This window comes from Budorcas taxicolor, chromosome 20, assembly GCF_023091745.1.
Source record: "Budorcas taxicolor isolate Tak-1 chromosome 20, Takin1.1, whole genome shotgun sequence".
Lineage (NCBI taxonomy): Eukaryota > Metazoa > Chordata > Mammalia > Artiodactyla > Bovidae > Budorcas > Budorcas taxicolor.
In genome coordinates, this window is record NC_068929.1 from 61,641,418 (window position 1) to 61,653,492 (window position 12,075).

Below are 12,075 nucleotides of genomic sequence, written 5' to 3' on the forward strand. Positions count from 1 at the left end.
AAGCTGTTGTTGTTTAACCTCTAAGTCATGTCTGACTCTTCTGTGACCCCATGGACTGTAGCCCATCAGGCTCCTCTGTCCATGGGATTTCCCAGGCAAGAATACTGGAGTGGGTTGCCATTTCCTTCTCCAGGGGATCTTTCTGACCCAGGGATCTAGCATTTAAAAATGGTGCTAATTAATATGTAGTTCCTTCTAATTAGTTTGTTACATTCATCATACAACTGAATTAAAAACAAAAACATCCAATACCTCATCCCCTAAAATCTTCTGGTTTGATGTTTTCCCCCAAACACAGTAACTACTGAAGAGTCTTATTTTTTACTCTCATTATTATCATATTTAAATGTTTTCACAATTTGGTCTTGCCCTCTATTTAAAGAATCCTTTTCCCACCCTGCCCCATCCCCCAGCACAGTTAAGGATAAACATCATGGGGCTGATAACGTGACAAGTTATAAGCTGCCTGTGCCATGCTAAGTTGCTTCAGTCATGTCAGACTGTGTGATGGCATGGACTGTAGCCCGCCAGGCTCCTCTGTCCGTGGGGATTCTCCAGACAAGAATACTGGAGTGGGTTGCCATGCCCTCCTCCAGGGGATCTTCCCGACCCAGGGATCAAACCCAGGTCTCCTGAATTGCGGGCAGATTCTTTACCCACTGAGCCACCAGGGAAGCCCAGAGGTTATGAAAACCCACAGATGCAGGCAAGGGCTGTAGAGATCAAGAAAGGCGGTAGAGATCCTGCTTCGTGCGGCTCTCAAGGTATTGCAAAGCCCCTGGGTCTGAGCTTGAAACTCTTCAGCTCTTCACCCAGAGGACAAAATGGCAGCAGGCCCAACACTGGCTTATGTGGTAAATGCAGGTGAGTGTCCCCATTACAGAAGTATCTAAATGTTAGTTTCATAGACTGCAGCATTTAACATACCTCCTTTTTATTTACAGTAACCAATGGAAACATGAGAAAACATTAGCATCAAATATGTTAATAAGTAATTCATTCTTAGAAGGGGTTTGTAACTTTGAAATAGTATCCCATTAGCCAGGATTTTAAAAGTTACTTTGTATTTGCCAAAATACAAAATGGGACTAGCAAAGTACCTCCAAAATAAAGACTGCCAAAATAAACTGGAAAAATATTTCCAAAATAGAGACGATGAGAAGTTAGCGAGCCTGAGTATGTTAGTTGTCTACGGTGGCTGTAACACAAACCACAAACTTAGCAACTTAACAACACGCTTATCATCTCACAGGTCTCTAGGTTAGAGGTCTGACACGGGTTCCACGGGCCTAAAATCAAAGTGTTGGCAGGGCCTCGTTGCTGCCTGAGGCTCTAGGGGAGAACGTGTTCTCTGGCCTTTTCTAGCTTCCAGAAGCCGCCCACGGTCTTTGGCTTGTGGCTCCTTCATGTAACTGCAGTAACGTCCTCCTTGTAGCTGCTTCAGTGAACAAAACCACTGCCTTGCGTCCGTCTCTGTCTTACCGTTCGTCGCTTCCTCCTATCTCCCCCGACTGATACTCTCCCAAGTCCCCTCTTCTACTTTAAGGACCCTTGTGATTACACTGGGCCCACCTGGAGAACCCGCACCACTCTCTCTATTTCAAAGTTAGTGGATTAGTACCTTAGTTCCACCTGCAATCTTATTCTCCTTCGTCGTTTAACCCAACCTATTCACAGGTTCCCGGGATTAGAATACAGATACGGGGTTGGGGGGGGGGGGAGGAGGAGGAAGGCAAGCGTAATTTTTACCTACACAAATTAAATACACATGTAAATACACGTAAAATACACCAGTTTAATATTTTTGTGACAGTTCCATAATTGTCATTCACTTGCCTTAATCTGTAGAATGTCTTTTTGGTCTACATAAAACATATTAAACTGGCCAGATGCAACAGTTTAAAACAAAAAAAGTAAAGAGATATAAAACAAATTGTACAACATTACAAAGTAGTGGCTATGTGTATGTACGTGTTTAGATGTGTATATATAAAACTATACATGTATATGTGCATGTGAGTATAAACACACACACACAATTTTAAAGTTAATCAAAGGGTTCTGGAAAACCACTATACCACAGAGATTTCTGGGAAGGTAATGCTTATAAAATAAGGCCATGTTTATGAAGATCCCAAATCAGTCAAAGACAAGATTCCTAGGAAGAACATAAAGGTTACAGCCAAAGAAATTCTTTCCCTTTGGTCCTTTTCCCGTAGTCCTTTTCTTCTCACTTTTTTCCTGTTGTTGTTCTTGTTCAGACTAAATGTCCTTGTGCCCTATTGTGTGTGAAGTGACCAGAGTCTTCACCAACAAGGTCAAACCACCAGCCCACAAACCCGTTAGTGCAGCTGCGCTGAAGGAAACCAGTGAGAACAGAGGAAAGGCACCGTGGGGGTCCCCTGTCCAGGGTACTTGTGCTCCTGGACAGGGAGGTCCTGACTCCTTCCCGGGCAGCAATGCCAGCTTTGGTTTTCTAGAAACATTACTTGCAAGGGTGACTTCTGTCACTGGCGAGAGCTGGTGCCCAGTCCAGCCTGACTTAAAAGACAGGAATGTGGTAGTGGCGGTCGTTCTCGGTCAGCAGGGAGATCTCCGGCCACTCCCTGAGCGACTCCTCTGGGTAGCAGACTTCAAAGTCTCTGGAGTTAAACTTGAACAGTCTGAACACTTTTATCTTTACTTCCAGGGAGTATCCGAGTATAAACATATCAATCTGTGGGGAGGAGATGAAAGAAAGGTCACGGGTGCACATTCCCAAATGCCCGCCTTCCCCTCCAGCAGAGGGAGTGTTCTGCAGCTCGTGACATGATGGGCTCGTGGCCAGACCCACATGTGAACCGTGCGTGGGTGTGGAATTGGGGACAGACATGGAAGACGTCTGCATTGAAGGCAGGGGACAAAGAGAGAAAGGTCTCCATAGGGGGATCACAGGGCAAGCTGTTTGGAAAAAATATAAAGGAATGCTTGCAAATAAGAGTTATCCTGTTTTCCAACTTAAAAAAAAAATCATTTTAAATGAATTAATTTTTATTAAAATGTCAGGTAATTTTGAGTACCTCCTAGGAAAGCAAAGCAAAACAAAGCCCCTTTGCTATGGGCATAGAAAAGCATTGTCTGGACTTTCAAAGTTTCAGTAACTTCTCTTTACCTGCACTAAGTACCACATGCTTTCCCAAATGTTATCTCAGTTCGCACCTGGACTTCCTGCCAGGTAACCTCTGTAGTGGGAGAGCCTGTTCCCACCTGAGAGGCAGCGTGAAGGTCAGACAGGTGCCTGGCACTGCTGCTGGCTGGCTACCGGACTGCAAAGACACAGCAGCTGGTGTGGGGCAGGAAGGCTTGTATCACTCTTCCTGACTGGAGGGCGGTAATACCCACCCACCACCTCTTTGCAGGATTCCCGGGTGGCTCAGTGGTAAAGACTCCACCTGCCAATGCAGGAGACCCAGGTTCAATCCCTGGTCCAGGAAGATTCCCTGCAGGAGGCAATGGCGACCCTTTCCAGTATTCTTGCCTGGAGAATTCCATGGACAGAGGAGCCTTGTGGGCCACAGTCCATGGAGTCGCAGAGTCGGACACGACTGAAGCAACTCAGCACACATGCCACTCTTTGTAGTGGGTTTTATCACTGCTGACAGTAAACTGCAGTCACCTACATGCTGACGTATTGCCAGCACTGTCCATCAGACACACGATTCTTCTGCCCCGCTTACCTGCTCCAGTCCACACGTGTCGCCGACAGAGTTCAGGTGATTCATCATGAAGCTCAAGGGGTCAGATGAGGTTTCCCGGGTAAACAGCAGTCGAAAAAGACTGGGGATGACCTTTTTGGTCTTCATTTGTTCATAAACCTCGGTGACTTGATAGAGCATGATGAACTTCAGTGCTTCATAAAGTTTACATTCCAGGAGAGCATCAGAAAAAAGGATGTTGCACATACTTCCTCTCTTGTGATAATCTTTAATTCCACTAAATTCAATCCACTAAAAACACAGATGTTTAGTGAAACTTAGAAGGGAAAGGTCAATACACACACCATTGCATAATCTTTAAAGTACTTGTAAAACAAACCAGGGATTAATGAGTGGACCCATTAACTTTTCATCTCATATCTTTTGACACTGATTGTTGTAACCCTAAGTATTGATTACTTTTACAACAACAAAGTAGTTTAGATATTTTTTCAAAAATACACTGCCTACTAGGTAGACTACTAAAGAAATCAGCCTCCTAAAGCTACCTCTAAGGATGTCGGATTACACAAAGGATAGTCCAGTGACAAAGAGTATTAATTAGCATTCTTCAGCACTTCACCACTGGAGTATAAAGCAATCTATGGGTATTTGCTCATTAAATCCTCATAATAATGTTACAGGGTTGAGACTATTCATTTTATTAGTTTTACAGATCAGAAAGCCGTGGCACTGAAATGGCATTTCCCAAGGAGGACTCATTTCAACAATCTAAAATCTGTGTCTAGTAAAAAGCAGGAAAAACTCTTAGTCAAATGATAATATCTGTGCTGTCCCCAAATTACTAACAGAGTGCATTCTAAAGGGCATCTCCCACTGTCTTGTCTGGACCTCATACCACATTTTTCTAGAAAAACAAAAGTATGTGATTGTTAAGGTTGGCTGGCTAGTTAGCCATAACTGACCTAACAACCGTGTAGAACAACATTGCTCTTGATCATTATTTGCGAGGAGAACGAAGAGCAGGAAAGGAAATGGTCAGTTACTAGACAAGTGTTTCTGCCTGCACTTCCTTCTCATGGGACACACAGTGACATGCCTGACACAGGAGGCAAGCGGCTGCGTGTGGGATGCATGCTTTTATTCTTCGTCTTTTTCCCCTGGAGACTCACCTGTGTTTTCAGTAATTCCACACATTTGCGTAATTTTCCAAACACATTGGAACCTGTATACTTCTCAGGACCAAAACTGTACTGCTGGATCCAATTACAACCTTGCGAAAAGAGCAGTTTTTCAGGAAGCTTGAAAAGGAAGTAGATGCCAACAGTGGTCAGTATCTCAGCGTGTCTGACACACAGCTCGGAATATGGCACAGCTGGTAATCTTATCTCATTTAGAATTCGTCAGTGTAAACGATTGTAATGACAGTTAAGTAAAACATAGTCTCTCTTTAGATCTGTGGATTGATTTGGATCACCTTCTTGATACTCACAGTTTCACAACAGATGAAAACATGAATGAACACTATGTCTACAGGAACAATCTTTTTACATAAACTTCCCAGACTTCCTAGGTATATCCATTTAGAAATTATGTTTAACCAAACAGCATTAGAGTAACTGGCCAACCCACTACATCAGGGAACACATGGATTATAGAAGGATGCTTTCTGTGGTTCAAACCTAGCTCTTCACTGGTCTGCTGAGAGGTTACTCAACCAGCGCTAGTTATGTTACCTCTTAGCGCATCCTCCACCATAAATGAAGGACAATCCTATCCATTTTTCAGGACTCTTGTTGGATTAAATATGATCATGGCATGCATAAAAATCAGATCCATTGTGAGCATCTGATCCACCTTCCACCCTGCTGAGCTTGTGGACCCCAGGGTCTTGGCTATGTTCTCTGTCCTCAGCAACTAGCAGCAGGGCTGGCACACAGCATACACTTGACAACTGCTACGTTAAACTAAACTACCAATAAAACAACTCTAAGTAAAAGATGTTAAGGAAATAGACCGTGTGGAGTTATATATATGCATATACTTTATATTTTTTTGCTTCTCCATCCTTAAATGTGCATCTGTGGTTAGGCATATTGTTGTCGTTCAGTTGCTAAGTCATGTCCAACTCTTTGTGACCCCATGGACTGCAGCATGCCAGGTTTCCCTGCCCTTCACTATCTCCTAGAGTTTGCTCACACTTATGTAATAAGCATATTACATTCAAATAAAAATTAAGGTTATTCATCAAGAATATATTGCCTGGCACTGTCATGAAAAAAAAAAAAAGGCACTGGCTGGGCAAAAATCTTTGCAAATGACATATCTGATAAAGCACTTGTATTCAGAATATATAAAGAACCCTTAAAACTCAATTTAAAAAATTGGGCAAAGGATTTGAACTAAGACTTCTCCAAGGAGGCAATGTGGGTGGCAAATTAGCACCTGAAAAGGTGTTCAATATCATTACCTGTTAGAGGAATGCAAACCAAAAGCAGTGATACAAATGCATCCTTATTAGAATGGCTAAAAAGCAAACAAAAAATCTGAGAAGGTAGCACACCTGGAACTCACTTGTTGGCGGGAAGGCAAAATGGCAGAGCCGCTTAGGAAAAGACTTGGCAGGTTCTTACAAAGCTAAAGAAAAACCTGTCATGTGACCCAGCAATCTCATTCCTAGGTATTTACCCAAAAGGAATGAAAACTTACATTCATACAAAATCCTGAATTGGAATATTTGTAACAGCCTTATTCATAACTGTTAAAAACTGGAAGCAATCCACATATCCTTCAACTTAAGCATGAATGGATAAACAAGATGTCTTCTATTCATATGAAGGAACACCACTCAACAATAAAAGCACTGAACTACAAATCCATGGAACAACAGATGATTTGCAAATGCATTATGCTAAGTGAAACGGGCAGATTCAAAAGTCTACACAATGGGTCATTCCATTTCTCTGACATTCTGGAAAAGGCAAAACTAAAGGGACAGAAAACCTATCAGTGGATGCCTGGGGTGAGAGACGATTCACAAAAAAGGGATAAGAGGGCATCTTTGGGATGGCGCTTACACACTGTGCTTGTCAATGCTCAAATAGCCAGAGCAGAAATGTGGATTAAAGGACTTTACTTACGAAAGACAGACGCCCTTCTCAAGAAAAAATGCTGGCATTACAAACAAAATTGAGTACGACTATCTGAGATGATTTCTTTGCAAACTGGCAAGAGAGACAGAGGACTGAGCTAAAGGACCTTCAATCTCCTGACACCTTGTGTACAATACAAAACCACCCGCAAAAGACCCCAGACTCTGTTGCAGTTCCTATCAGCATGACTTTTGCCAAATTTCCAGCGTGAGGACCTAACGTACCTTCACAATATCTTTTTCTTTCATCCAGGATGGGAAAGCGAGGCCCCGGCTGAAGATCTGAAACAGCACGGACCTCAGGGCATCATAGTTGTCTCTCCTGACTTGTCGAACACATTTAATATGCCGCCGCCAAAACAGCTCCTCGTAAGCCTATTGGCACCAGAGGAAAAAGCTGTTCTTAATTCCACTGGACAAGAGACTAAAGGAAGCTAATTCATGGCATCTTTAGCAAGGCACTACTCCCAAATAAAGTGGACAACAGAAACAGAACCAGTATGGGTTATGAATGTGACCATGTGTAATTTTCAAGTGGCTTTTGTGTGTACAGAGTCCATGTGATGCTATTTTAGTTGATAACTTCCTGGAAGCCCAGTCAGGGAATGTCATTGTGGGGAGAGGATGGCTACAACCTGACTGCAGTAAAAACTATTATATGTACTTTTAAGTCCATGCTAAAGAGTAATTGGAAAGTACTTCTTTTTCCTTTTTGACTTTTTTTGGCTTTTACTAGTGACAAGGTTGGACAACACAGCTGGGGATATTTACCAAGACTGGTCTGATGGAAAGTTCCAAAAAAAACCCTCAAAATATTTTATGTCAAGGTGCCTGATCCCTTCAAGGACAGAAGTCTCCAATGCATGTGCAGATTAAAAATATATCTTTATTTGGTTGTGCTGGCTCTTAGTTGCAGCATGTGGGATCTTTAGTTGTGCCATGTGGGACCATGGATTGAACCCAGGTCTCCTGCACTGGGAGTCTTAGCCACTGGACCACCAGGGAAGCCCCTTGCAGATGTTTTAATACTCCTGGCCAGGAGAGAGCTGAAGAGGGTACAATGCTCAAGTGTCCTGAAATTACAGGCCTAATTTACCCAAGTCCTCGAAGGCCCCAGGGCTAGGTGAAAGGTCTGAAGGTGATGCCTAGCGGCTGTTTGGCTTTTAACTGCAGCCACGGCTGTTCCTGGCTCCATATTTGGTAAAGCATAGTGGAATGCAAGTTTCCTGATTTTTACACACAAATTCTCCATCCACCACGACCTGAATAAACAGACACACACCTTCCTCATCAGCTTGGCATGGGGTGTCTCTCCTTTCCACTCTCTTGCACAATAACTGAGTAAATCAACTTCCGCCTCCACGCTGAGGTTCCCTGAACCAAACCGAAAATACACGGCAGTGAATTTTTCCCTTCCCTTTCCCTTCTTGAACCCTCTCTTAAAATAAGGAAACACAGGCGTGAAAATATTTACTTTTGAATCTTCTCTGCAGATATCCAATCCACCTAAAAGATAAATGGAAATAGTAACATCAAAATTCTATTTTTAACAGCGAGGGCATTTCTGAAATTTAAAGATGACAGAGCCACATACCATTTCAGCCGGTACCCTAAATGCAGATGTAGCCTTCTGAAGTAGCAGAGGATGGCTGCCAAGAGCGAAACTGCCAAGGTCACCGACCACTTCACCACTCTCCACGCGGTATCTAAGGCTTGGCTGGTGACTAGTGTCCAGGAGTGAACTTGGTCATTTCCTACAAAAATGTAATAATAATACTATAGCACACAGGGAACTATACTCAACATCCTGGGATAAACCATAATGGAAAAGAATATAGAAAGGTATGTATATATGTGTATAACTGACTCACTTTGCTGTACAGCAGAAATTAACACTGTAAATCAACTAGACTTCAATAAAAAAAAAAATCATGAAGTACAATTACACAAGCCTGCTTTATTTAACAGAGAAGGCAATGGCACCCCACTCCAGTACTCTCTGCCTGGAAAATCCCATGGACGGAGGAGCCTGGTAGGCTGCAGTCCATGGGGTCGCTAAGAGTCGGACACGACTGAGCGACTTCACTTTTACTTTTCCCTTTCATGCATTGGAGAAGGAAATGGCAACCCACTCCAGTGTTCTTGCCTGGAGAATCCCAGGGACGGGGGAGCCTGGTGGGCTGCCGTCTATGGGGTTGCACAGAGTTGGACATGACTGAAGTGACTTAGCAGCAGCAGCAGCTTTATTTAAGGGGAAGAAAATACACTGGATAATTTTACCTGTAAAGAGTCATCACTGATTTAGATAGACATTTTTAGAGCATTTAAAAATTCAATCTAAATATTGAATAATCAGTGTCATACATATCTTTGTCCTACAAAATTCAAGAGGAATAGGGAACATAAAGAGCATGGGTTTCAGAATCCCTCAAAGCTGAATATAAAACCCGTCTTCCCCGGCTTATTCAGCTGTGTGACGGTGGGATCCTTCACTTCTTTGACCCTAGATTGTCTTGACTATAAAATGAGAGTCAAAATACTGACCTCGCTGGACAACGAGGAAATGAAATTAGTTAAGAACCAGCACAGTGCACCTCACCCTGTGTAGAAGATCTGTTAAATCCAAGAATGATCAAGGGGTCTGCTCAGCACCCAGCCCTAACCCCGGGGACCTCAGGCCGTGCCCCCTCCACCTTGCCCATGCTGATACTTCTCGGTCATGACGGGCCATGACACAGGGCATCACCTGAGCCCAGGACGAGGCTCAGACTGCAGGCATGGAGAGGGACATCGTTTCCAGAAAGGGGGCCACTTAGAAGAGACGTGTGTGGATGTAGGTGTGCAGCTTACGGGGTCCACTACGATTCCTCATGTGACCAGAGGGATAATTCATTGGCCCGGAAAGCTCAAACTGAGAACTTGCAATATTTTACTATCTGCAACAGATTCCTGATTGTATTATGTTCAAAGATGTAAAATGCCGAAGTACAAATAAGGAAGAGAATTTTGGATAGTCGCCAAACCTCCTGGGGTTCACTGTGAAGCAGTTCCCTCCCATAGTAAAAAAAAAAAAAAAAAGTCCAATGATTAACTGGAGTCAAAGCCTCATGGATTTGGAATTTACAATTTTAATCATAAGCAATAAAGTTGATATACATTCTCTAGAAGGAAATATATATACTCTCAGTAAAGAAAGGGTACATCACATACCCTTTAAGATGTTTTCCCCATGCTAACATGCTAACAAGTAACTATGGACAAGTACATTTTCAAGAGCAGGTGCATATCTGTTCAGAACAATTGATTAGCTGCTAATTATATATTTACTCTTGCCTAGACATTTATGACTAGAGTAAATATATAATTAGCAGCTAATCAATTTTCACTTTCATGCATTGGAGAAGGAAATGGCAACCCACTCCAGTGTTCTTGCCTGGAGAATCCCAGGGACCGGGGAGGCTGGTGGGCTGCCGTCTATGGGGTCGCACAGAGTCGGACATGACTGAAGTGATTTAGCAGCAGCAACAGCAGCAATTTATGAAAAATTTTAATGAACTGTTTCGAAATGTAAGCTGTAATGCATTTGCACCTATAAGGTAAGATTTTTACTAAAAACTCTACGGTATTCCTCTGAAAGGATGTGTATGTAACATCACAGTAAAAAGGCGGATCATTGTATGTGCACACAGTCACTGACTGGTTAATGAGTGTTTGGATAGTTTCCGCATCTTACAAACATTCCCCTCCACCAGCCCTGTGGACTCATGGTGTCTTTTAGAATAATTTCTATAAGAGGGAACTCTGGGTCCAGATGTGTGCACACTTTCAGCTGTGACAGATGTTGCCAGGATGCCTCCCGAAGCAAACCATCGGTTAACACTCCCACCACAGACGAGCCTTCGTTTCCCGAAAGCCAGGACTGGTGATGCTTTTCTCACAGTAACAGTCACCTTTCTTCTTCCATGAAGAGCCTTTTAGAGCAGCGGTCCCCAACCTTTTTGGCACCAGGTTTCAAGGAAGAATTTTTTTCCACAGACTAGGGAGGGGGGATGGTTTGGGGATGATTCAAGCACATTTACTGTGCAGTGTATTTCTGTTATTACATCAGCTCCACCCCAGATCCTCAGGCATTAAACCCTGGAAGTTGGGGACCCCTGTAGAGCATCTGCCTACATCCCACTGGGTCGTCCTGGTTTTCTGTGGACATGGAGTGCTTCCAGGCCCTGGGCCGGAGCCTCCATTGGGCACGGCTCTCATTGGTCACGGACTCCAACCAACATACTCCATTCTTAAAAGGTACTGCCCTGCCCTTCGGGGTATTTGAGACCCCTGAAATGGGGGTTTCTCCTGAGCCTGAGCCCTCTCAGCAGCTGCCAGGGCCTCCGTGGGGACCCACTGCAGACTATGGTCTCCTCACACCCACACCTGCACCCACACGCATGGACTTCCCTAGCCTCCTGCCCTAATCCTCAAAATTAAACCCTGCCTCCAAACTTGGAGAAAGGACGATCTGATCAACTTATCAGAAAAAATCATGTAAGGCCTAAACAGCCCCTTCTCGGGAAAAATGGGAACAGCAGCCTAAAGTCCTTGTATTCACTCGGCCCAGGGCACCCACAGGTGTCGGTCAATAACTCAGACCAAGAAGGGCCAGGGAGTAGACAGTGGGCGCTGCTGTGGGTACCAGCAGGACTCGGGCCTGCGGCTTAGAGACGACCGGAGGTGTTCATACACCTTCATACGCAAACATTATCAGGAATGAGGCTTCTCAGTCAAAGGAGAGGAAACACAGTGTTTTAGTAGGAAAAAGTATGATTTTTAATTAAATTAATTAAAAGAGCTACAATTTGAGCTTCGTGTCAGACTCTGTGGCAAGTGTTTCATAGGAATTGTCTCATTTGCTCCTGCCTTGATCCTGTCGTACATGGGGTGGGGGACTCAATGCCCCAAAGTGTCTGTTCCTTCACCCCGGGGGGCAGGGCAGGACCCCCAGTGCCAGGATGCAGGGAGCGCTGTTACCATTACACTGGTAATACCCGCCTCTTGGAGCTGCTAGACAGTTGAAGGCTGAGCTCGCAGTCAGGTGCACAGGAAGTACCCAGCCCATGTTCATTATTATTTTATCACCTGAGGACACTTCAAGGGAGAGAAAGATTAAATAACCCGTAAAGCTGGAGTCCAAACCCGGGCAAGGTCATGCTGGACACCGTATCACTCCCCAACCTGCCT

General features: G+C 43.9%; 1 protein-coding gene across 1 annotated transcript in view; it reads right to left on the minus strand.

The window, feature by feature from the left end:
- Nucleotides 1–1,118: 1,118 nt before the first annotated feature.
- The window catches only part of OTULINL (OTU deubiquitinase with linear linkage specificity like), a 29,937-nt gene continuing 18,980 nt past the window's right edge, over nucleotides 1,119–12,075 (minus strand). The window contains exons 2-8 of the mRNA XM_052659208.1: nucleotides 8,441–8,600; nucleotides 8,321–8,352; nucleotides 8,129–8,220; nucleotides 7,072–7,221; nucleotides 4,868–4,996; nucleotides 3,717–3,986; nucleotides 1,119–2,716 (exon numbers count right to left, since the gene is read on the minus strand). Coding sequence (XP_052515168.1) covers nucleotides 2,543–2,716; nucleotides 3,717–3,986; nucleotides 4,868–4,996; nucleotides 7,072–7,221; nucleotides 8,129–8,220; nucleotides 8,321–8,352; nucleotides 8,441–8,600 — 1,007 coding nt within the window. The 3' untranslated portion in view covers nucleotides 1,119–2,542. The remainder of the gene's footprint in view (nucleotides 2,717–3,716; nucleotides 3,987–4,867; nucleotides 4,997–7,071; nucleotides 7,222–8,128; nucleotides 8,221–8,320; nucleotides 8,353–8,440; nucleotides 8,601–12,075) is intronic.